Raw genomic sequence first — 15,849 nt, 5'->3', positions numbered from 1 at the left:
ATATATATATATATATATATATATTTATATATTTATAAATATATATATATAAAAAAAATTTATGTTGGTAATTTATGTTTTATTAATAAAGTTGACTATGGGGCGCAAGACTTAACTTGAAATACCAGATTTACCACCCGTTTAAATATGAATGAGCACTGTAAACACACAAATCAAGACCACTTAAAATGCGTAAACCTCTATGCAAGGTGGCCCGTTCTACCAACTGAGCTATCTGGGCGCCCCAACAGATTGCTTTTTAAAAGGAGCTCTAAGCGATGTCACACGTTTGAGCATTGAATATTCAAATATTTTTAAAATTAAAAAAGAGAATGGTATTATAGAGGAGGACTGACCGCTCTAGTGTGTAAATCTCCTTTTTGCAACCAAATAAGCTTTCTGTACTTCTTCTATAAACCTAAACAGATACAACTGTTGCTTTGGCTTGCCATGTTGGGTGAAGGGAGTTCTGGGAGGTATTTCCCGGGATTTCTGCGGCTTGCTGGTTTGGTGTGCGGTATGGGCCACCGTACTCTGGCTGTGGACTGCACACTGGGTCAAAGCTGTGTTCCTGTGTCGGGCAGTGGCACAGTACTCTTGCCACGAGTGTTTGGCTAAAACATTTTTAAATTTTGGCAAAATGGCTAGTGTGAATGCCACTGACAAAATCTACTTGCATCGGGCACCCAGATAGCTCAGTTGGTAGAGCGGGTGCCCATATATATAGAGGTATACTCCTCGACGCAGCCGGCCCGGGTTCATATCCGGCCCGCGGCCCTTTGCTGCATGTCACTCCCCCTCTCTCTCCCCTTTCACAACCTCAGCTGTCCTGTCCATTAAAGGCCTAAAAAAATGCCCCCCAAAAAAATCTACTTGCATTTGGTGGGTGCTAATGTCAAGCCCTGCTCACGTTACTGTATTGTGTAAACAGATAACTCAATTTAATATTGTGGTGTTTTCTTTTGCTGGGTGCAAATGCTCCACCAAAACAACTTCCTTTCCAAGACCATTTTGCAGAGCCACCGTTGCTCCATCTGGAGCTTAGTGCCGCCCAAGACGATTGTGATTGGTTTAAAGAAAAGAAATGCAAACAAACTAGTTTTTTTTTTTTTTTCTATTCTAGAATGTATCTGTGGTGTTGCCCAACTTTAATTAGGGCGCTGTGGAGATAGGTCTGGCACTGCGAGACTAGGACGGACCTGATTGCTGCACTGTGTATCCAGGCTGCCCCTGCTGCTCCTTCTGCTGGCGAACCTTCATCTCTGCCTGTTTCAGCTGCTCAGTGTGGAAAGTCTGTCTCTCTGACAGGAGCTGCTGCCGCTGCTGCTCCAGCTGCATGACAAACACCAGCACGGCACAAAGTATTAATGATACAGGTTTTTAAACATCGCTACAAACAAACTATCAAACAAACGATCGCTTCTGGATACAAAGGAACAAACTGATGTTAAATGCCAAGCCAAAGTGTTTTGACACATTGCATTTTAGGAATTTGGGATTGCTTTGGGCCATAGCAGATACTGTAGTTCACTCACAGCTTCTTTTTCACGGTCCATGATTGTCTCCAGCTCCTCAAAGTGCCTCAGTTTGATCTCCAGCTTCTTCATCTGGGTCTCCACCAGCAGAGCCACCAAGGACTTGACCTTCCTCTCTTCTACTGCCGCCAAGTGCTGCAAACACGTGGCAAAGATGGAAAACGTTAGAGGTGAAAGTAGTAGATAACAGACGCTATAAATAAAGAGTAAGGAACTGGGTAACAAGTGTAAGTAACGGTGAAGAAGCAGGGAAATGAAAAAGGTGGCAGATAACAGGAGGGTAATAAATTAGGTGAGATGGAGCGTGGCAAGTAGGGAGAGAGAAAATAAATTAACAGACTGAAAGAAAACTACAAAATCAATCAACAACAATGGCAAAGGTTTGGAATGAAAACTGACGTGTAGAGAGACTGGACAAGATATAAAAAGAAACACGCCTCACTGGGTTACAATGAACCCAGGTTTTTATTTCTTCAATTCATGAGCCCAGTCTCTAAAATGGAAGATATACTGTTTATCCTACATATATTCAATTATAGTGTGTGTGCAAAGCTAGGTCTTGTGATCTCCAAGATGGTGCCTGTCTTGGTTGCTATGAGACCTGTGACATAAATGGAAAGAAAAAAACATTTCATCCATTTACATCCCCGATTGCTCCAGTTAGAAGTGGAAAGGTGGGCTTGTACCTTGGCCTTTGTGGCAGCTGAGGACAGAGCAGCTGCTGCTGCCATGGCAACACTGCCATCCACTAGATCCTGCTCCATCACTCTCCCCTCATCCACCTCTCCCCGCCCTAGGCTCTCGTCGTCATCTCCCCTTCCTTGATCAGAGAGATTTTTTTTTTTTTTTAATATAGACACACTGCACATGTACACACATATAGTAAGAACATATACATGTTTACATACCATCTCTCTCATCTGCAAGAATATTTTCTGCATTTTCTCTTTTGACAAGTTCTCCCTCCACTTTGGCTCCAATGGATTCAACCTTGAGCACATCTGCCCTCAAAGGGACCTGAAACGGATCCAAATGTACACACATCGAAGGTGAGTCACAAACATCACCAGCAGATACAAGAGAAACTCTAAGCTCTTAATGCTGTTTCACCTGGTGGGTGGTCGAGTTTATATCATTTTTTTCTGCATCCATCAACTCTGAAGGAAAGAGGAAAACAGAATAGAAGATGCATTTTAGACAACATGGAGAAATAAATTAATTCCTGCATAGTATAATATGTATGTGCATACATATACATGAAAGGGTTTACCTGTTCTGTCGAGCTGGTTGGCCGTTTCAGAGACCTTATCCACCGACAACTCCTGCACTCGGGAAAACTCCTCTGAAGACAAATATGTAGAATCACTGCACACATACTGAACATACAGTACATCTCAAAACCACACCAAAATGTACACTACACACAAATCAACATCTCTCTCCCTGTCCTCTCACCCAGTGCGGCCTTAGCTGCAGACGATGCCACCCGTGGGTCCACCACGGATGCCAGGAAGGCCACAGTGCTCATGACCGGGTTTTCTGATTGGCTGAAAGGCACGGGCTGGTACGCCAGTGGGCCGAGGGAGGCCGAGGAGTCTTCTAGGTAAGGGTCCTCTATCGGCAATCGAAGGAAGTGAAGGATACACTCGTCCTGCGTTCTGGAGCCGACGTGCTCGGATACTTTGTTCCAGTCGTCTCTGTAGACCTCTAAGGCCTGAGAGAGACACGGGAGGAAGATAAAGGAAAGACAGAGGAACAAGTGTGAGAACAACTTGCAAAATTTCAGGTAAAAGATTCACATGCTTAAAAAAATAAAATAATTCCCTTTTAGGATGGCAATAAGTGAATAAGATCTTACCTCTAATAGCAAGAGAGTCTCTTGCTCTGTCCATTCCCTTCCTGCACTCGCTCCTTTAGTCTGACGCAGATGTCATGAAAAACAGGCCAACAGTTCAGTATTCCTAATAACTTTTTAAAAATTAATTACAGAAATGTTTAAACTGAGAGAATAGTAAAACTCAGTAAATGGAAAACAAACTGGGGAAAATGTACATAAACATAATTAGTCAAGTACAAAATATGATTAAAACTATTTTATAAAAAAAGGAAGGTTTAAAAAAAAAGTGCAATTTTGTTGATATGTTTGTATCGCAATTGTGTGAGACCTTTGGGTGTTTCTTGGTGTAGATGTCGGAGCGCAGACCAAAGTTCTGGGAGTCTGAAGGCTTCTCTCTACTCTTTTCAGGGAAATACAACATGTGTTGCGATGCGGACACCTGGAAGAGGGAGTTTATCAGGTAACATTTCATATGATACAAAAGCGTGTTTCAGAGCGGTTGTCATGCGCCGCTGTGTTTATGTGTGTTTTACCTGTAGGGGTTTGTGTTGTAAGGGGGCCAGCCCGGACGGTGTGTCCGCCAGTACGTTGAAATGAGGGGTGGGTGGGGGTCCCATGGGGAGGGGTCTGCTTTCTGCATCCACCTGGTAGTTAATCAAACCCCACTGCTCCAAGAACGCATGAACCCTGGACACAAAAAATACATTTTGTTGTGCTGCAGCTGTAAAATTCCCCCACAGATGATAAAATGTAAAAAAAAGAAAAAACACACTTACAAATCAGCATATGTTATGGTTTTAAATAAAGATAAAAGCTGCTTCTGAAACGCATTCAGTGCACCACATACTGCATGTTCCTTTCCAACACTAACATTTAATTCGTTAACATAGTCATATTTCAGAACACCCACACAACACACTTAATGTAACAGATGCAGCAGCCAATGCATGGTAGCAAACGCCCACACACTAACTTATACCTCATGACCGCACAGACGTCTCCAGTGAGGTTGCGTCTACAGGACGTTGAGCTGAGGTATTCCTGGGGGTTCAGCCGGTACGTGTCAATCATGAAGTTACGGTATGCCAGGTAGCTGCAGTGCACAGGAAAAAATAATATTTTTTTATTGACACCATCTCCATAAGCTGATAAGACTTGCATTATAAAGTCTGAATGTGTCCAGTACTCACATTTCTGGAGATTTGGACTTGTTCTTTCCATTGAAGAATTCAGGCAACGCACGTTTCTCTATTGACTGAATGCTTAAATATATGGATAGAAAGGTTATAAATGTAGGTATGTACTAAAGAAAGTGTGATTGGAGATATGTTTGGAGTAGCAGTCAATGTCACATCAAGTGTGTACATCTGTGTGTGTATTTATTTACCTGTTGTTGTTGAACCAAGATGTGTAGCTTGGTATTATGATGTGATGGGTTTGTTCTGGGATGTTGTCCTCCCCGTCTGACAGGCGAGTAATCTCCCCTCTCCCCTCCTCGTCCTCCTACACACACACACACACACACACACACACACACACACACACACACACACACACACACACACACACACACACACACACACACACACACACACACACACACACACACACACACACACAAAATATAATACCCCTTTTAAAATCACTGGAATGGATTCAATACAGATATAAATTATTGCTAGAGACTACACAGCCTTCTAGCATTTAAGAAATTAGGAAAATGACATCATATTTACCCTTCCTGGGAAATCCTCTTCCTGTTCATCTAGAATAAGAAAAAAGTGAGGGGAGGGTTAAATTTCAAGATGTATTTGCAAAATTCAACCATTTTTCATAAGTTTATTGTTTTGTTTTTTAAACTAGAAAAAGCATTTACACGTGCAACATTTGTCCTTAAACATTACCTACCCAGGTCAGCCATGGTCCCTCCTTTGACCGGAGTATTCTCACTGTCCTTCTTCAGGTTGACTGCAAGAGATGGAGACACAGTACAGGTGGTTAGGAGACAAAGTGCTACTATACCGATTACTGAATTTCCTAGTCATTGTTTTATTTTAGTGTTTTTACCATTTTTGGGTAGTATAACCTCCTCCATATTTGGGACAGGGGTAGGGTCCTCCATGTCTTTGGTCAAGTCCTCTTCGAGCTCTTCCTCCTGTTGTCCACGCCTTCTCCTTTGCACACACACACACACAAAAATCAATGCTGAGACCACACACTGAAATGCCAAACCAAAAACTGTTTGGTTAAAACCCCTTACCCCTTCTTTCCTTTTTTCCTGCCTTCAGAGGAAGGAGGTGAGGGGGAGCGTCTTCTCTTTTTGAAGGGGGTGTGTTTGGAGTCCTGCAGTATAGGTAGATAGTGAGAAATTAAGAAACAAAGAGTTCAAGCGCCATTAACTGAAACAACACCGATCAAGACTCTGCACATTTCTGAAAATGGCATGGTTCACAGTGGCCTCCATTTCCCAACAGGAAACAGTAAGGTCTATGTTTTAATAATTGAAAACACCTTTCCCTTCACAGGCCCTCCAGACCACCTACAGCTTCACACAAACCTGGTCGTCTTTGAGGTGAATACGTCGGCGGAAAACGATTGGTACATTCCTCTCATTCACACAATAGTCCTCTTCGTTCATCCACTCGTTGAAAACATCTGTGTCCAGAACCCAGGAGGCATGAACCTGAAACACACACACACACCCCCACACCCACAAAATTAGTATTAATTTGGTGTATCTCATCAAATGTCCAAAATAAACACACAAGAGATCGTTTCACCAAATACCAGGGAAATGGATGTAGACTTATTGACATAGTAAATGTATGAGGAAACAGTGTTGTGTAAATACGTATAACGAGTGCTACAAAATCATATTTTGTATGTAAGTGTGCAGCTGTACTAACCCGCCATGGCTTTTCTGAATGTGGTGGCTCTTCAACCTCTCCTTCAACATCACTTGAGGATAACCAACTGTCGTAACTGTTGGAAGTTGGCAAGAGACACAAAAGGTAAGTATTGTGATTGTATATGAACATCTGTGTGCATCTGTGCTTGTGTGCTTTACCTGTCAGGGTGCATGCCCCAGTGCACCAACACATGTTTGTCTTTCCGCATGACAGGGCGCATCCATTCATCTGAAAATAGAGCGTGTACTTTTTTTTCTATCAAGTTAAATAACCATTTAAAACAATAAACACACATACATGCACTCATTTTAACTGACCTTCCTCTGTAGAAGCAGATGAAGGGTAGATGTGGTGACTGGCGAGTGTTCGGTCTTCTGTGATCGTACCCTGTGGAAGGACAAAGTGTGACCATGTGGCACTGATTTAGAGTTACGTTGTCAGAGCTGCAATGGGTTTCTTATTGTTGCTATTTCTTAGTCGGCCAGAATTTTCTCAGCATCCTTCAACCTTTAAACAAACTGTGGAGGCTCATCTATAACTTCTGCAGCCCTTTACCTGGTGTTTGGTGATAATTTCTGCCAGTCTGCTAGTCAGCTCCTGATCCAGCGTTGGGTCCAGATATACCACAGGCAGTGACAAACAGTTGTTCTGTAGACAAACCAAACATTGGTACGCATTCATTAGTGGTGTGTTCTTGGTGGGCTGATGTGTGTTTGTGTTTAAATGTGTGTGTCTATGTCACCTGGATCAGCGCTCTTTCAATACTCCCGAACATCTCAACATTCCTTTCAGTTCTTGACGGATTCTGCAAGTCAAACCTCCGCCTGTAAAAGGAGGGAGGGGAAGAAAGATTTTAAGACACTAGGCCTGCACGATTATTCATTATAAAAACGCGATCTCGATTCACCCTGTTCACAACCTAATTTTTAACTAATTTTGATTTAAACTTTTTTTTTTTTAAATGATTGATTCTCATTTAATTTTACAAGCCGACTGCATCACAAACGCTACTACTTTCTTCTGTGAGTTTTAAACATAGACTGAAATAGGATTTAAAGCACTCTCTTCACTGAAGTTTCTATGTTTACAGGCTTGTGGTGATGCACAATGTGCTATAGGTGCCAAAAAAATCTATGTTTGGTACTGCCAATTTGTTTTGTTTTGTCATGGTCAAAAAAATCGTGGCAGAGAATCGTGACTCATATTTTTCCCCGAATCGTGCACACCTAACGGACACTACTGCGATAAGAGCAAAGGCGATCAGAGGCATGCAACTTACCAGCCTTGCGCAGCTTTGAACTTGTAGGCAGTGCCAAGAATGTGGCAGAGTCCACCTCCTGGTCGCAGGTCAAGGAAGCACCGTGTCTGGAGAGAAATTTTAAAATCAACCGTCTGGCATTTTGTAACCCATCTTGCAAGATTTACTGTCACCTCACTCTTTCCACTTTTTAAATGAGGACCACAACTAAAATAAGTTTTGAGATATATGTTTTTTTTTTATCCTCACGTCAAGACTGGGTGATGCTGTAATAGGTTTATCTTTATAATTACTTGTATATTTCATTGCATCTTGTCATATGTTTAAATATTGATCTCAGCCCACACAAGAATACTTAATCAACATAAATAGTAAAGATGGACACTTCAGGGACTACTAACAACCAAAGGATGAGGTATTGTAAATTCAGAACACTCGCGTAGTGAAGTGTGACAATTATAAAAAGAAAGACCGTAACACAGGCAGCGACTCACAGGCAGTTTGGTGAGACTAGGACTGGTAGCTTGTCTGCCAAAGGCATCCTCTTGGAACTGGAGAAGCTGCAGGGTTACTGCAGCCAGATTCTGACACGATGGAGCATCCACCAGCACATACTGACGGACAAAGACGAAAGGAATATGATGAGGAGAATGTGTTGTCATAATCATCATCATCATGCTTTTGCGGAACCTATAACCTATGCATTTCACCGACAGTGTATCCTATTTAATTTGTGTATTTGTAATGATTAACCCTTAGGATTTGACTACATTTGCACTTCATCTTTTGTATGCATTTTTTATTTTTTAAATCTTGCTGGCCAGTGCAACGTTAAACGTAACGTTTTCCAGCATGAGACGTTTGTTTACAGTCTGAGCTATTGGACTTGCTAGCAGGGGGCGGCTAGCCTGTTAGCATGTTTCCTAACCAGCTAACTACCTTTTTGTAGTGCTTCCCGATCCACTGTCGCACCACCTCCAGCTGGGCTAAAGTATCCGGACTCTCCCAAAACCTGGCAGACGGACTGCTGTCTTTTTTCCGGTGTGCGGATATGCCGGAGCTGGCTTGGCTTGTCCCGGGAATGCCGAGGTTTGTTCCTCCAGACATTGTGGCCATAATAAAATGAGATTTATTTCAAACGGGAGAACAAAACTGGCTAGCGCGCTCGCTAGCTTTTGCGTTCTCACTTTCTCTCGCGAGACGCAGCGCGATTTTTGCAGTTCGGCATAAGGGTTTTCTATTTTTAAATATTTAATTGTCTTTCATTTCCATTCATTTTTATACTTAATTGTGTGCGTTTTTGAATTATTTGTGTGTGTTTAAAATACCAAAACTTGTTTTTTGAGGACAACAGAATGCATACCTTTGTTACAAACCACGACCTTTACTTTGAAATATAACATTTAGGAAATAACCACGCAAGACGTGCAAACAGGATGAACAGAAAAGAGAAGTGAAGTGACTATTGATTAGCAGCTTGTTTATGTTTAAATGCTATAATTCCAAGCTACCTTTCGAATAGTTGTTTAAAAAAGTCTTTTAAATATGGGCAAATCACTTCCTTTTACCGTTATGAATTGTATTGTTGTTGCAGTATTTTCCGTTTTTTCATAATTTCCAAAGAAACAGGAAAAACAAACTTCTGTGCAGCTGACAGCAGTTAGAGCGAGTTTATTATGATTCTTTTCCGTCGCATAATATAATTAGATATCTGCAAAACTGCACACGTCACACAACTAGCTCTCTAAACTCCCTCGTGGCACCTATGCACCAGCACCTCTGTGAGTAGCATATTCATCCTCTCACTCGAGCCATGTTTACCTAGGCCCTAAGATCCTATGGGTGTCCAGGGTCTGACCACCTATGTGGAGGGAAACAGAAACTTCCTCCAAGATGTGAAGTTCAGGGACAGTCGCCTGGTTATTGATGGCTGCAGTTTGTATTTCCGCCTCTACTTTAACCACGGTTTGGACCAGCAGCATGGAGGGGACTATGATGCGTTCGCTTGCCTGCTCACCGAGTTCCTGTGTGCATTGGCGGCTTGCAACATCCAGCCATATGTGGTACTGGATGGAGGTAAGGATGCTTTAGCATTGTAACTTCCTATCAACACCTTTTTATTTTAGGAAACTCATCTTATTGCAGTTGATGTCAATGCATTATTATTACATTTAAATGATAGAATAAACCCAGGTGTTAGACAGTTCTTTTGATAAATGAATTAGATTAAACAAAAGCAACTCATATTTGTTTAAAATGCATCAACAAGTTCATTTTTTTTTTTTGTGGTTATAAGGGATTGACCCCAGTGACAAGAAGTTTCCCACCCTGCGCCAGCGTCTGCAGTCCAAGATAAGAGAGGCAGATAGCCTATCCCACGGCCGCAATGGCTCTATTCTCCCCATCCTCACGAGAGATGTCTTCATTCAGGTCCTCATCCAGAGAGGAGTGCCACTGGTCCAGTGTCCAGCTGAGGCCGACTGGGAAATTGCGTGTTTGGCTCACCAGTGGAACTGCCCAGTTCTGACCAATGACAGCGACTTTTATATCTTTGACCTGCCAGGTGTGGATAGCGATAGGCTTCTGTACTTAATAACAATCCAAATTGAGCTTTGTAATGAATAGCAGTGATATGTCACTATGTCAACTATGCTTTGCTGTTGTTTTACTTATTGTTTATATGCTTTGTTTTCTTAGGTGGTTACCTGCCACACAATTTTTTCCAGTGGACCAACGTTAATGGCAAAGCCTCTCAGCGCTACATCTCAGCTCGATGCTACACCACTAACAGCCTGTGTCGCTGGTTTGGTGGAATGAACAAGGAGTTGCTACCGTTATGTGCCGTCCTGGCTGGTAATGATTATGCCACTCCAAAAGATACTGAAACACTTCTGGGTCTGTTGGATGCGAGTGTGTTAGGGAGAGGTGGTGGCAGGGGTAAAGGTCGAGCATCCACTTCGCGCATTGAGGGCTTCCTTCTCTGGCTGTCCTCTTTTTCAAATCCAGCGGAGGCCCTTGATGAAGTCAGCAGGCTAATGGGGGAGGAAAGTGGAGACGTTAGGGGCAAGAGAGGACAGAAGGCTGGGCTCAGTTCACAGCTGTGGGCAGGTATGCAGGAGTACCACATCGCCCCTCACAGCTCTCTGGCTTGCTGGTTCTCTGGAGGTAAGGTAGCTACGGGAGGGCGGACCTCTGGGCTGCCCGAGTGCCTGTCGCTGGCTGCAGCTCAGGGACTGTTGGCTCCCTTGGTGGTAGATGCTATGGTGATGCGCAGGGTCCTGCTCATCCCACAGGTGGAGAACAGCAAGCTACCCAGCAGCCATTGTAGTGCCAGCACTATACGTCAGGCTATATATGGGATATTACTGCAGAGAGGCCCTGATGTCCAAGCCCGGGATATGAGGGTACAAGAAAAAATCAGCCAGGCTACAAGAGGCGTGAGAGGGCGAGGGGAAAGGGGGCGGGGATGTGGTCAGATTGGTAGAGGAAAGGGTCAGGGCACACAGCAGGGTCTAAATGTAGGATTCAGCATTGAACAAGCAGCCAGTGCAGCTACAGTGCAGACTCCGGGCTCTACTGTAGAGGAGTACGACCGTGTGGATCTGAACTTGAAGAAAAACCATGTAGTGGCACATCCGCTCAGAACCCCCCTACGTCTAGACACACTTGGCCAGGTGAACATGACGATAAAAGTGTTTTTTGTTGAATTTATGGTTTTTCAAAAGAAAATTGTTCATGGGATTAATTTATCTTTTTCATGATTTGATCCAGGCTCCTGTGGCAGTTCGTCTTGGTGTCCTGTTAGAAGTCTTAGGGATGAAGGAGTCTCTTCTGGTTCCTGTTCCTCTTCACCTGAGGCTGGCTGTAGCAGTGACAGCGTTCTGGCTGCGAGAGGCCATACCAACACCCTCACATCCCCAGCTCCAGGCTTTGGTGCTGGGCATGATTTATGGAGAGTTGTCCTGGAACAACCAGCCTGGAGCTACACACTACCAGCATGCCGGTTAGACTCGTTGTATCTTTTGTATAGTTCAACAAGGTTACAAACACTAACATGTGCCTCATAAAAAGGCGAACAGCCATCCTTGATGATCTACGTTGTGTTGCTGCTGTGTATCATCTTAGTCCCACAGCTCAACTGGGCTGCAGAGCGCAACGTGTTGGCAGGGTTGGACCGACAACGGGTGAGGCCAGGGGAGAGGCGGGGTTTGGATGTCGGAGCGGCTCACAGTTTTAGCCAATGGCAGGCCTGCCTCTGGAGCACTCTGTGTCTCAATCAGCTATTACTGATGCCACTGCCTGAACCCCACCTGTCATGGTAAGGCACAGGGACATGAAAGTGGAGACACCGTTTAATTTTCCACCTATGAGAATAAGAGCGGCAACAAATGACTATTTGATTTCTTTGATCACTTAGCCTTATCGTCAGAAAGTAGGAAAGAATGTGCATCTTTTTTTTTTGTCACAAACCCAAAGTGACATCCAATTGCTTGTTTGGTCCAACCAACTGTGCATTAGACTGTTCATACATTCAATATACTAGTATCACATGACACAAATATTCACATTTATAATTAATAATTGTCCTAACAGATACCAAATCAGTCAATTCATTACACTTAACGGTCATTCAACCAAAATATAAGAAACTTTATACCCTAGTGGAATCTGATCATGACTGTGCTACCAATCTCTTGATATTTCTCTTGCCATTCCAATATAAGGGTGATGGAATTGTGTTTGTGGTGTTTTTAAAACATTAAATTGACATGAAAACAAATCAAGCGTAATAGAGAGAGAGCACACTGAAAGATATTTCCAAAATTCCCTTCACTTCCATTTTATCGGGGGTTAATCTAAAATATCTGCAGATACCACCACGGTTAAGTTTAAAAGTATATTTTTCTGTAATTTGGTTGCCTCTCTCTTCTTTTCTGTGTGTGCGTCAGGCTGTACAGCGGTACCTTGGTGCACGGCCTCCTCCGGTATCTGAAGGGGGGTCGAGCTGCTGAATCCCTCCTGTCCGGGGGTTCCATGTCGGGGCAACTCTACTCCTCGCTGCTGGACGCTGTGAGGATCTGCAGCTCCAAAACCCACCCATCTTCTTCAGCAGCAGGGGGGAGGAAGAGAGGTGGAGGCCGGGGAAGGAGAGGAAGAGGAAGAGGAAGAGGGGGTCATGGGAGAGGAGCAAGGGGAGGGGGAAGAGGAAGTGAGGAGATAAACAACAGGTTCGCTCTCCTGATGAGCGACGAAGAGTTTGATGACGATTGATGAGGAGGCAGAGGAAAAGGAATCGTTATGAAGCACTTGCTAGGAGCCGTATGAGGCACATTCCTGTGTTTTATCAAAAACACTCAGGGAATAGTGGATGAACTATACTTAATGTTTCAGCTTTTAGCAGATTAATGAAAGCTTTTATGTCCTGTAACTGATGCATGTTTTCAATCCGACACTTTTATTCAGTTAAATCCACACGAGATTTAAAGAGTAAATGCAGAGATTACGTATTTATCATCTCTGTTGACCACAAAGTTGCATGGCAGCTATTGTCATTTTAATAAGCAACTCATAAAATCTTATTTTTTTGCAGATGCCTTCATACTCATGAATTTAGTGCTCATCATTTTATAATAAAAAAATATAACTCAAACTCAACACTTTTTCAATTATCACATTCAGCTAGTTTTTACTCGTAACCGCATATGGTCGATAATTCAACTCATTCTATAAAATCAGTTTTAAATTACAGAGCGTTACCAAAGCACTCTTAAATATGTACACAACACAACCAAGATTAACCTATTCATTACTGCAGTATATCTACACAAAAACACAAAGTTTTGTTTTTTTCTAAACCAGTCTTATTTACCTAACCTTCAAACATTAAGTCTCCTTGTCCCCGTAAACAATACATTTGTGGGCTAGTAACCCACTAGCACTTTAATACAGGACCTACACTTTTGGCACAGTTAAAAATTAAAAATAGAAATGTGGCTACTGCACATAGTTAAAAAAACAAAAGAAAAATACACATGAACATTGACATTAGTAGAAGCCGCCAGGCCTTGCCTTATGTAAATTAGCTACGTGGTCAACTGTCATTCAACATCACAACTTAACATACACTGAATCTTCCTCTTGTTCTATGAGGATGAAGAGGTAGAGGCAGATGAAGAAGCAGGGGCTGCAGCGTGTGATTGAGAGTCTATGAGGTCCATGTCTTCGTCTTCGTTGACCCCACACGTGTCCACCACACAGATCAGACAGCTGGTGACAGGAAACGCTCGCACCTTGCTGCAAGTCACCCACCTAAACACACAGTAGAAAACCGATTTACAGTGTATGAAATGGTAAGATAATTAGATTTTAACATTCCCACTGTGCCTATTAATAACAGAATTCTTTGTACTTTGTTCTCATATTATTTAGTTAATATACTGACCTGTCAGTATCAGTGTGGTACTCCAGGACGTGTCCTAGCCGTCCCACACCTTGAAACCCTGCCAGCACGTAGATGACCTCACCGACTGCTGCACACTTCAACGTTACACCTCGCCACGGCATCGCCAAAGCAGCACGCCACTCATTACTGCTAATGTCATAATACTCCACAGAGTCCAGTCCACCTAGAAAAATTCCACGCACACAAAAACAGTATCATGCAGAGTACTACCGCTACTATGTTCAATAATATTATTACAATTCATTCTAAATCACTACGTGGTTATGATATTATACATTTTTTGTACCCAGCGTAGGGCTGGGCGATACAGAGAAAATCAAATATCTCGATACAGCAATGATCTTGTAGAGTTGACTATTGCTGCGTTCACAAACAATACGAATTTTGATAAATAATCATCAGTAATGTGGATATAATGACTAGGTGGGTAAAGGCAAATACTAGGACTGTTACAACAGTCTGGTGGTTCAGAAAAATTACATAATTTTACTGTATTGCAGCCTCTTAAACAAGGAAAAGACAACACTTGTGTCATATTACGATTACATATTACCAAAATCTAAGACAATATCTAATCTTATATCACAATATCAATATAATATCGATGTATTGCCCAGCTCTAACCCAGTGCTCCCTGCCCTCCAACAGCATAGATCCTGTTGTTGACCACCGCCAGCCCATGGTTCTTCCTAGCCTCTCTCATCCCACACAACTCCCTCCATCTGAGGACAGAGAGGGACAAGGAAGGGGTTCAGAAAGAGTGTAACAGAACACAGTTAAATGTAGCAGCGCAACATAAAATTATGCAATTTACCACTTGCATTTAAAACTCAAATTTAGAGCTTTCTGTCCACCTGCTCTTTTGCGGTGAAATTTCCATGACCTCCAAGTGTGATAAAAGCCTATTTATCACTAAAATAAATTCATTCTTGTCAAACTAAAATTAAGGCTATTTATCCTGCTACTAGAGAAATGTTGGGGGTACACAGTTTTCAAACAACATTGATCTGAATAAATTATACAGACTAGAAAACAATAAAGAAATTTGATTTCTTCACATTGTTTTTGCATGTCTTATTATTGTCAGCCAGTACATAACAAAATCCTTTCCTCTCATATTCCTATTCCTTCTAAACACTAAACAAGCCAGTGGGGGTCCCACAACATCCTTTGGGTTGTATAGTAGGCCTGCACAATTAATCTTTATAAAATCGCCATCTTGATTCACCATGTCCACAATTCAATTTTACATAACATTGAGATATATTTTTTATGACTGTCATTTTATGAGCCGACTGCAGCACAAAAACTACTTTCTTCTGTGAGTTTTGCGTAAAATAGGTTTTAATGCGCTCTCCCTTCCCTTCATTGAAGCCTCTCTATTTACAGACTTGTGGTGATGAACAATGTGCTATAGGTGCCAAAAAAACAAAACAATGTTTGGTACTGCCAATTTGTTTTCTTTTGTCAAGGTCAAAAAAATCATGCCAGAGAATGGTGATATCAATTCTAAGCTAAAAAATTGTGATTCATATTTTCCCCTGAATTGTGAAGGCCTTTTGTATAGTTCTGGACTGTATGTCTGTGTGACTCACTGTTGAGTGTTGGGGTCGTAGACCTCACAGTTGTTGAGGACCCTTCCAGACACATTGTTGCCCACCGTGCCTCCGCAGACATATATGAGCCCGTTGGCCTCCACTGAGCCGTGGCTGCAGCGAGCCAACAGCATGCTGGTTTTCACCTGCCAAGACTCTGTTCTTGTGTCGTAGCATTCGAAAAGGTCGAGGGCAGAGCTGCCTGCAGACACACACGTACAGTACATTACCAACATAACTAAATGATTTTAA

At 42.5% G+C, this 15,849-nt stretch overlaps 3 protein-coding genes across 6 annotated transcripts in view; 1 reads left to right on the top strand and 2 right to left on the bottom strand.

Moving 5' to 3' along the window:
- Positions 1-8,745, bottom strand: part of smarcc1b (SWI/SNF related, matrix associated, actin dependent regulator of chromatin, subfamily c, member 1b) — a 9,354-nt gene extending 609 nt beyond the window's left edge. The window contains exons 1-26 of the mRNA XM_034891319.1: positions 8,479-8,745; positions 8,034-8,153; positions 7,561-7,646; positions 7,024-7,105; positions 6,837-6,929; positions 6,599-6,668; positions 6,440-6,509; positions 6,279-6,354; positions 5,930-6,055; positions 5,633-5,715; positions 5,440-5,546; positions 5,281-5,340; positions 5,109-5,137; positions 4,760-4,875; positions 4,563-4,634; positions 4,352-4,465; positions 3,906-4,059; positions 3,701-3,811; positions 3,394-3,453; positions 2,991-3,249; positions 2,806-2,877; positions 2,646-2,692; positions 2,444-2,552; positions 2,222-2,355; positions 1,536-1,670; positions 1,200-1,332 (exon numbers count right to left, since the gene is read on the bottom strand). Coding sequence (XP_034747210.1) covers positions 1,200-1,332; positions 1,536-1,670; positions 2,222-2,355; positions 2,444-2,552; positions 2,646-2,692; positions 2,806-2,877; positions 2,991-3,249; positions 3,394-3,453; positions 3,701-3,811; positions 3,906-4,059; positions 4,352-4,465; positions 4,563-4,634; positions 4,760-4,875; positions 5,109-5,137; positions 5,281-5,340; positions 5,440-5,546; positions 5,633-5,715; positions 5,930-6,055; positions 6,279-6,354; positions 6,440-6,509; positions 6,599-6,668; positions 6,837-6,929; positions 7,024-7,105; positions 7,561-7,646; positions 8,034-8,153; positions 8,479-8,655 — 2,695 coding nt within the window. The 5' untranslated portion in view covers positions 8,656-8,745. The remainder of the gene's footprint in view (positions 1-1,199; positions 1,333-1,535; positions 1,671-2,221; positions 2,356-2,443; positions 2,553-2,645; positions 2,693-2,805; positions 2,878-2,990; positions 3,250-3,393; positions 3,454-3,700; positions 3,812-3,905; positions 4,060-4,351; positions 4,466-4,562; positions 4,635-4,759; positions 4,876-5,108; positions 5,138-5,280; positions 5,341-5,439; positions 5,547-5,632; positions 5,716-5,929; positions 6,056-6,278; positions 6,355-6,439; positions 6,510-6,598; positions 6,669-6,836; positions 6,930-7,023; positions 7,106-7,560; positions 7,647-8,033; positions 8,154-8,478) is intronic.
- aste1b (asteroid homolog 1b) lies at positions 8,491-13,548 on the top strand. 3 transcript variants are annotated; one of them, XM_034891329.1, is made up of 7 exons: positions 8,491-8,628; positions 9,365-9,615; positions 9,836-10,102; positions 10,237-11,213; positions 11,311-11,542; positions 11,665-11,857; positions 12,489-13,548. In XM_034891329.1, exons 2-7 carry the CDS (start codon positions 9,378-9,380, stop codon positions 12,808-12,810), a joined length of 2,229 nt encoding a protein of 742 aa, XP_034747220.1. In that variant the 5' UTR covers positions 8,491-8,628; positions 9,365-9,377; the 3' UTR covers positions 12,811-13,548. The 3 variants fall into 3 exon arrangements, with proteins under 3 accessions (XP_034747220.1, XP_034747218.1, XP_034747219.1); XM_034891328.1 differs by lacking the exon at positions 8,491-8,628 and adding an exon at positions 8,978-8,997; XM_034891327.1 differs by lacking the exon at positions 8,491-8,628 and having other exon boundaries at positions 8,817-9,615.
- The window catches only part of klhl7 (kelch-like family member 7), a 6,591-nt gene continuing 3,776 nt past the window's right edge, over positions 13,035-15,849 (bottom strand). For both annotated transcript variants that reach the window (XM_034891338.1, XM_034891340.1), the window contains 4 exons: positions 15,598-15,799; positions 14,627-14,724; positions 13,982-14,165; positions 13,035-13,848 (listed from right to left, as the gene is read on the bottom strand). In XM_034891338.1, coding sequence (XP_034747229.1) covers positions 13,683-13,848; positions 13,982-14,165; positions 14,627-14,724; positions 15,598-15,799 — 650 coding nt within the window. In that variant the 3' untranslated portion in view covers positions 13,035-13,682. The remainder of the gene's footprint in view (positions 13,849-13,981; positions 14,166-14,626; positions 14,725-15,597; positions 15,800-15,849) is intronic.

The sequence above is a fragment of the Etheostoma cragini genome, chromosome 14 (genome assembly GCF_013103735.1).
Source record: "Etheostoma cragini isolate CJK2018 chromosome 14, CSU_Ecrag_1.0, whole genome shotgun sequence".
Lineage (NCBI taxonomy): Eukaryota > Metazoa > Chordata > Actinopteri > Perciformes > Percidae > Etheostoma > Etheostoma cragini.
Note: the sequence above shows the minus strand (reverse complement) of the source record. Positions and strands in the feature narration are given on the sequence as shown.